The sequence below is a fragment of the Atta cephalotes genome, assembly GCF_000143395.1.
Source record: "Atta cephalotes unplaced genomic scaffold scaffold00019, whole genome shotgun sequence".
NCBI classification, from domain to species: domain Eukaryota; kingdom Metazoa; phylum Arthropoda; class Insecta; order Hymenoptera; family Formicidae; genus Atta; species Atta cephalotes.
The window spans coordinates 3,503,351-3,512,252 of NW_012130083.1; the positions used below are offsets into that span (position 1 = coordinate 3,503,351).

General features: G+C 33.9%; 2 protein-coding genes across 2 annotated transcripts in view; one reads left to right on the forward strand and one right to left on the reverse strand.

The window, feature by feature from the left end:
- LOC105619061 (eukaryotic translation initiation factor 5A) overlaps positions 1–2,400 on the reverse strand; it is a 7,712-nt gene extending 5,312 nt beyond the window's left edge. The window contains exons 1-3 of the mRNA XM_012200590.1: positions 2,303–2,400; positions 616–908; positions 186–320 (exon numbers count right to left, since the gene is read on the reverse strand). Of these exons, the coding sequence (XP_012055980.1) occupies positions 186–320; positions 616–891 (411 nt within the window). The 5' untranslated portion in view covers positions 892–908; positions 2,303–2,400. The remainder of the gene's footprint in view (positions 1–185; positions 321–615; positions 909–2,302) is intronic.
- A 1,887-nt stretch (positions 2,401–4,287) lies between these two features.
- On the forward strand, positions 4,288–8,902 carry LOC105619063 (myelin expression factor 2). Its single transcript, XM_012200591.1, has 8 exons — positions 4,288–4,304; positions 5,600–5,969; positions 6,378–6,677; positions 6,751–6,997; positions 7,072–7,248; positions 7,326–7,771; positions 8,475–8,610; positions 8,847–8,902. The coding sequence occupies exons 1-8, from the start codon at positions 4,288–4,290 to the stop codon at positions 8,900–8,902; spliced, it is 1,749 nt and encodes a 582-aa protein (XP_012055981.1).

Consider the following 8,902-nt stretch of genomic DNA (forward strand, 5'->3'; position numbering starts at 1 on the left):
TATATATATATATATATATATATATGTGTGTGTGTGTAGTATATCCTTATATAGTTTGATGATATATTCTACAATTGTGTTCTAAATAACATTACATTGAACGTATGATGCAATTTGTAGAAATGTTAACATAAATTTTATATATATATATATATATATGTATATATATATAAAGGTATGCTTACAAGTAACTCTTTTCCAGATTCGTAATCAGCACGCAGCTGTGTTCCCAAATCACCATCAGGTATCTTGAGATCTTCGCGCAGTTCTCCATTATCAGCCATCAGACAGAGATAGCCATCGTCAGATATATCTGTAAGCTGTCACAAAACAATTATAATGTTTCTCACATTTTCACAGAAACATATTATTTATGTCGCAGAAATTTTAAAGTAAACTTTACTCAATTTATTCTTCTTTGTAATATTGACAGTAAAGTTTAAATAATTAAGATTATAAAATATGAATAACAATAAAATACATTTATAAATATAAAAATAAAAGGATAAACATTTTTTAATAGCCTAAAGAATAAACAGATTAAAAATATAAAATTTTATGTAAAATTTGTTTAATTCGCTACATGCAAAAAATTATGAAAAAACAAGTATTTACCTGGTAATCTTCCCGCTTAACAAACGGCACGTCCATATTGTGTGTGGAGGGGCAGATATCCTCATACTTCTTGGAGGTAAATATGTCGATACCTACTAAATGGACTTTGGCATGACCATGCTTGCCAGTCTTAGAGGTTGACATTTCTACGATCTTGCATGGACGCGATTTTAACATTACGAAACCATTTTTGCGCAGGGCTGAGCACTGTTGAGGGTATGTCACGGAGGCGCCTGAATCTCCAGTTTCAAAATGAGTATCCTCGATATCTGCCATTGTTGTTTGATGGATATCTGTGTGAGGACAAAATAGGTATAAATTTGAAATTCAAAATCAGCATAAAAGTCTTATTCATTTTAGCTGAATTTCTTCTGTACAATTCATCTTTCTCTTTTTTCTTTTCTTCTTTTAAGAAAAGAAAGAAAAAGAACCAGTCGATTGTTAAGAACCAATTCTTCTTATAAGATCCATTCCTTGTCGCTTTAAACTATGAAAATTTCGATCTTGCTTCCATCAAATCTTCATATACATATTTAATTCTTTGCCTGAATAAATTCTAATCTTCACGGAATAAGTTTCTATTTATAGAAGTTTCTAGAAATTTCGAAGAAAGATAATTATATTGTAGTAAATTGTATTTTCTTCCAAAATAAAATACAGACATTTGTTCTAGAATAAGTGAATTTTCAGAGATATATTAAATTACTTTAAATACATAAAAAAATAATTGGAGTTTTGTACAGATAAGGTACTGATTTTGACATTGCATTGTAAAGGATATATAAATAAATTATGGATATACTCGTTATATTTAAAATAAAATATAAGTGTATAACAAGTGTACTAATAAAGCATAGGCCTCCAAGAAATCTCTTAGCCTAAACATCCAAAAGACATCTCTGTCTTAAGGATATTCTTCGGAATACTACGTTGGAATAAGTTCAGCCACAAAGAATAGACCTATAGATTAATTTGAAAAACAAGAAAACTAATGGTACAATTGCACTAATACAGTGATAACGATTTTATGACTTTTTTCCTCGTGTGTCTTGTTAATGACACTGACGAGGCTATTTTGAACAAAATAATTTGCAACTGTATTTATGCAGCCTAAGTCGTATAAATTGATAAGCGTCAGAAATATCGACAACAGTAGGAATAAAAAAAACGACTAGAGAAATTACACGAATGCAACAGAGTTCTCGCCTGTATAAAATATCTATACATTGTACGTACACAACGTCGCTTGGATCGAGTTTCTACCGGTTATAATGCGAACGTGAGTCACCAAAACTCGGGCTATCGGCAACGTGGTTACACCCGGACGAACAGGGTGACCACGTGGCGCGTCGTCGCAGGGAGTTCGCGCACAGTGAAAGGTGTCGGAGTCGGATGGGGAGGCACGACTAACCAAAGATCTCTCGCGCAACCAAGCACGAAGGAATTCGCGAGCTTCGCGGAGTAGATGAGTGAATTCGACGTGAGTTACGTTCGCCGGGGTGTGTCGCGACGCTGCCGGGGCATCATCGGTTGTCGCGCACAGCGTATTTCGAGCGATAGGTGGATGAAGAGAGTACGAACTGAATAGACCTGAGAGTGAGCGGATCACATTTGCTAACGGGAACCGCGTTACTGTCGCGGCGCGTTGCGTCGCGGCCGTACGAACGTAAGCCGGCCCGACATTTACCCGCGTATTTTTAATGATCCGCTGCTCCTTTGGGCAATTAGCACCATTAGTTGAAGCCGAAAGCGAGAACAGCTCGAAATACTCACATGTGATCAAAATGGATACTCTAACCAGAAGGTCGTGTTGCGCCGGCGCGCCACAGGATTGTAATAGGGGTTCACAACATCGACTGCACGGATGCTCTCGCCAGTCGCGAGTCGCGAACGCGGCCACAGCGCCACTGCGAGCGCCATCTTGTGGCTGCTGTCGCGACTTCGCGTCCGAAATGGCGCGGAATTTCTAATGTTGCAGAAAAAGCAGCTTTCCAACTGCTGTAAAATTTTTAAATATATTTGATTTATCACATCTAGATTCAGTTCTTATCCAATCGTATCAATTATATTAAAGAATTTTACAAGTTGCAAGCTGCTTTTTCTGTTGAATGCAGCCATTTGTTGTACGATAAATTTTTCGAGTGTATTAATTGGTTGCAGAAAAGAAGTTTTCAAGTCTCCAGAAATTCTTTAATCTGTAGCCAATTAATATACTTGAAATATTTATTATACAAATGAAATGTTAGCTTATGCCTATACACAGAATTTGCAGTAATATCGCTGCAAAATTTTTGCAGCAGTATTGCTGCAACTTTTGTGCTTAGAAATGGCTTCCATAAACGGGCGTATGCATAATTAAAATAACTTTGGCAAATTTGCATTAACTATCAATTGATGATTAATTTTTCAAGTAGTATTTTTATTATCTTAATATCATGAATAAATATGTAAATTTTGCTTTTTAATTATTATAACTCATACAGCACAGAATTTGCAGCAATATCGCTGCAAAATCTCTATGCAATATTCATATTGTTGCGGTGTTGCTGTAACTTTTTGTGCAACTTTGTGTTGTAGAGGAATGTTTGTTATTTTATAAGAAGAAAAATTTGGTAATGAATTATATGGTATTATATGAATCATATATGGAATTATATGATTTAATTAGAAAATTTGCTTTATAACTTAAAATTATAATTATACTCGGTTAATTTTTCAAGTCTGTACTATCATATTATCATGAAAAGAATATTATAAATTTTGTTGTTTTTTAATTATTATAATTTAATTAGAAAATTTGCTTCAAGCAATTTTGCTAGTCAAATTCAATTAATTGTTTTGAATCAATTTAATCCAATTTCGATTATTTTAATTGATTAAATTAATTAATCGAACAAAATTACACTTCATCAAAAGAAATTTCTAACTATATAATTCATTGTATCTATAACTATATTTTTTATCTACATTATTTCTTATCTAATATTTTTTAAATATTTTTTCTTAAAACATTATTAATTCTATATCCGTATTAATAAAATATTGTAATACTTTTGTAGAAATTTCTCGATAAATTAATCATGTAATTATGGCCGTGGTCTGATTTATGTTGACAATGCTCATAAGCATCATTTGTCTTCGTTTAACATTTGACAACAAGATTAAATGATTTTTAAGTATTGTGAGCATGAATCGGACCACGGCCCATGTTGAATTTCGTATAGTTATTACCGCGCTTACTGCGCAGACTCCCGAATAATTAGTGGTTTGGTTTGTATCTTCTTTTTTTTTCTGCATATCTCAAAAGTCAAAACTCATTGTGAAAAACGTATTTTTCGTATTTTTCTCATCGCGAATATATATATTTAATACAGCGATGAGTATTTTTTAATTGCAGTTTAATTGTAAGCTCGAATAATAACTCGAATTACGCTTTTAGGAAATCGATGAAATCACTTCAGGATTTTTGCGAGAACGCATATTCCGCGATATTGACCAGCGCAGTGAGATCCGGTGGCCACTCACGATGCTCCATGGTGGAGCAATGCTCCGTGTTTGCACTTCCGGTGACGGCCATTTCATACGACGCTCGGTGTACACTTGGATATACCATTTAACGGCTGATTCGTAGGATTGCCTGACCGATAGGTGAACGAGGACCGGCTTCTGGTAATGATGAAGACGGATGAGTAAGTATAATGTCTCGTGCGTATATCTTTCTGCGGATTAGTCGCATAATGTGGGGTTTTACGTTAACCGTTCATTTGACTATCGTGGAGTCATCGTCGCATGCATCGATATGAGATGCGGACTTTCTTTGTTACTCCGATCTCGCGGTGACTATAAACAGGACAATAGGAAAGACATAACTCGATAAATACCGTTCGATACTTTTCAGCGTTGCAATCGTGCAAGCGTATGGCTGTAAATATGTATCGAAAATTTCAGCCTAGCTCTTAACCTTTCGTTCATATATATACATCTTTTAGCGTCGAAATACTACCATGTTTCCTGATGTCTCTTTCTAATCTATGTGATTTACTTCTTTTCTCTTATATTTATATCTATAACGTAGTTTACATTTAATTAGAGGTAACTGAATATGGCTATTAGCGATTTTATTAAAACGAGAAAGAAAAAGAGAAAGAAATATATTTACAGATATATTTTTACTTTCTTCTTATATATATATATATATATATATACACGCGCGCGCGCGCGTGTGTGTGTGTGTGTGTGTGTGCACTATCATTCTAACTTTATCTCATTATTTCTCTAAAATGGATGCTTTGCATTTGATGATAGTGTCGTTCTGTCTTTGTTATTTACTGAATTTCAAGAATGATGTTTGTATCACTAAATAGAAATCATCCAATATTTTAAGATATAAATTAAAGAGAGATAGTATACATTGAATCTGTCCAATTTCAGCTCTGGAATCAAAACATAAAGCCATCGATGCAGAAAAATTTAGTGTAAAATTTCAGGGACTGTAAAGAATTAATAAGCTTGTTTATCGACACTTTACAATCCAGGAAATCTTACTCATATGATTTTTTTTGTCGATAGCTTTGGCTCCGAAGCTGAAATTGGACAAGCCTGATATAAGAAGTATACATACAAGAAATATATATACCTTTCTCTCTTACAGTCCTGTTTTCATAATATATAGTTGTAGCCTGTGTTCCACTTAATGCACAATTTTGTGGAATTATTTCATTCTTCTGATTTATCAAATGTTAAACAAGAATAAATTATGCTATTAAACAAGAATAAATTATGCCAGTGTTGTAAGTGTTAAGTAGAACGCAGTTTTTTCTAATTCTAAGAATTAGAAAAAGATGAAGTTTGAACTGAGATTAAATTTAATCTACATTGACAGAAATGGGAATTAATATATTATGTTATAATATCGCAGCTCCGTATATGTATGATATATTATTTTGTATATGTATGATATATTATTTTGCACATGTAATTACAGTAATCAGACACAAAACAATGACGATAGGGATAGAAGCAGAGAGCGCGACCGTAATCGAAGGTCAGACAGACCAAACCGCATAAACTCAGCCAGTCGCGATCGCAGTAGAGACAGAAACGATCGCGGCAGGAAGGCTTCTGAACGGCGAATTTATGTTTCTAACATTCCTTATGATTTTCGTTGGCAAGATCTTAAGGATTTATTTAGAACCGAGGTTGGCAAGGTAGCGCATGTGGAGCTCTTTACGGATGAGAATGATAAGCCTAGAGGATGTGGGATAGTGGAGTTCGAAGATTCGGACTCGGTGAAGATAGCGGTGGAAAAAATGCACCGATATGACATTAAAGGGAGGAAGCTTGTTGTTAAAGAAGTAAGTATAGAAATTTTCTATTTGCACGCACAGCTTTAGATATAATTTTAATAGACCTTATTTGTATTATATGTATAGTCTTGTAAGAAATGATGAGAGTTTATATTTTTCGTATGAAAATGCTATATATATATGAAATAATTTAATATTTATATTTAGCAATACGATTTTAAATAAACGTTTTTTTATCTTAATTCTTTTTTAAAAACATTTCTTTTGAATTAATTTTTGATCTAGATTCTATCTAAATCGCTGCTAAACTTTTTCTAGTACAGCATAGAAAAATTTAATTTTTTAATAATTTTTTTATTTTGTTAAAAAATACATGTAATACATAATTTAACAAAAGATTAATTTTAAAGGTTATTTATATTCTTTTAACTTTGATGAATTACATTTATTTTGCAGGATTTTGATGTAGAACGTGACAAATACGGCCGTTTAGCGACAGGCCGTAACAATGATAGAAATCGTGACGACAGATTCAGAGATCCTCCAAGACCGCAAGGAGGCGGAAGACAAAATATGTCTGCACCTAGCGGTGGCGGAGGCGGTGGTGGTGGTGGCGGTGGTGGCGGCGGTGGTGGCGGTGGCGGTGGTGGCGGAGGTGGAGACAATAAATTTGGAAACACTTACGGTCTTAGTACACAATTTTTAGAATCTTTAGGCATCAATGGTCCTTTGGTCACAAGAGTCTTCGTCGCTAATGTTAGTATGACGCGGTTATATTTTTAAAAAGTATACATCATCGGAGAATTATACGATCTATCTATTTATTCAGCTGGACTACAAAGTTGACGAGAAGAAGCTACTTGAAGTTTTCAAATTGGCTGGAAAAGTGTTGCATGTTGAATTGGGAAAAGACAAGGATGGTAAATCAAGGGGTTTTGGAGTCGTTGAATATGATCATCCGGTAGAATCGGTACAAGCCATTTCGATGCTTCATAATCAACAATTATATGATAGGCGTATGACTGTCAGACTTGACAGAGCTAATGAACCTGATATGCCGCCTAAATTACCAGAAGGTACTTACATTACTCAGTTCGTGACAGACATGCTTGATACGCTTTTATAAATCAAATTTACTTTTGTAAATCAGGTTTGAAGGGTATCGGCATGGGACTTGGAGCCGGTGGTAACAGATTGTTAGATGTTGCTAGAAATATTCCTAATGTGCAAGCAAACAATCCACCAGTGGTAAATCCAATCTCAGCGCCTGTTTTAGCTGCGGGCGCTTTCGGCGCCGGTTTGAATAATGTTGTACCTGCGCAATTAGGTGAGCGTGCACCTTTTACATGTACCTCTTGTAAATCAATTAAAATCGTTAAATAAATGAGTTCCTATTTGTTCTAGCATCGGCATTATCAAACACAAATGCAGCAGCCCTTCAAGCTAGCCTTGCTGGCGCTGGTTTAGGTGCTAATCTCACCACAAGCTCACTGCTGAATTCCTCATTAACGAGTGAATTAGCATCAAACTTAAATAACTTTGGAGGCGGAGTCGGTAGCTTAAGCGGTTTACAGGCTTCTTTGGCTGGTGGACAAGGGAATAATACATTCACGCCACGTGGATTATCCAAATTGGATAACGATATAGGATTTGGTGGTAACAATGCCTTTGGTGGCTCTAATTTCGGTGGCGGTGGTAGAGATTTCGATGGAGGATTTAACAGAGGGGACGGTGATCGTGTTTCTGGTGGCGGCGGTGGGTTTTCTGGAAACCAGGGCCAAAGCGGTGGTGGTAATCGACAGAACTCCAACGGTTCAAGACAGATGTCAGATACTATACTTATAGGCAACGTATGTACTTTTGTTTCACATTATTATTATTATATTTTCTATTGTTATTTTCCTGAAATATTTAAATCGTTGGGAAAGAACTTATCTTTAGGATTTCTCCAGGAAAAAAATCTGACACTGGGGAAAAAACGTTTTTTTAATGGTATCCATTTTTTTAATCTGTTTTTAAAAGCTTCCATTTAGTATAACATAAAATATAAAATACTTCTGTGTTAAAATTTATTTTAAAAACATTTTATTACAGAATAAAATGTTAAGTAATTATAGAAATATTAAAATGTTATTGGAATTTTTTAGCACTTTTAAAACTAAGCAAACAAAATATAGTAAGCATTTAAAAAGTTATAAAAAGATATAAATTTAAAATGAACATTTTTGTGAAGGTGAAATATGCAAAATAAAAAATTAGTAACCAGAATCAGAAAAACTTTATAAATTATTTAATTTCATTATTCAGACAAAATAATTATTATATTATAGATATAATGTAAATTTTAACTAAAGCAATGTTTGTAATTGCTTTGTTTTTGTAACATCAAATAAAACAATTTTCCATTCCGGGATTTTTCCCTCAAACGGGGAAACGTTTTTTTCATTCTCGTTCGATCCTGGGTTCCTTTCTTTCCCGGAATTTTTCATTTCTTAAAATACTAATATTTTTTATTTTTTGGTTCAATATTTAATTATAATTTTTGTATTGCAGCTACCTCCAAACACTACATGGCAGATGTTGCGTGATAAGTTCCAGGATGCCGGAGAGGTAAAATTCGCGGAAATGAGAGGTGCCGATATGGGTATGGTACGGTTCGCATCTGAATGGGATGCCGAGCGTGCTGTGAGTATCCTTTTCAAAACGAAAACAAACATTTTAATATTTGTTAGAAATAAAATAGTTTGACCATTTTCTTCCTTTTTTTTCCTTTTATTTCTTTGAATCATTAATTACAAGATATATAATAAAGAAAAAAAAATTAATCACAACTATTATCTATTTATTAATTTTATTATTCTGTTTATAATTACTTTGAAAAAAATTGTGTTGTACAATTGAGTTTTCCTTAATTATCACAATTAGCTATGATGAATCGATCGCGTATTGATGGCAGAACAATTGATGTGCGTCTCTACTAA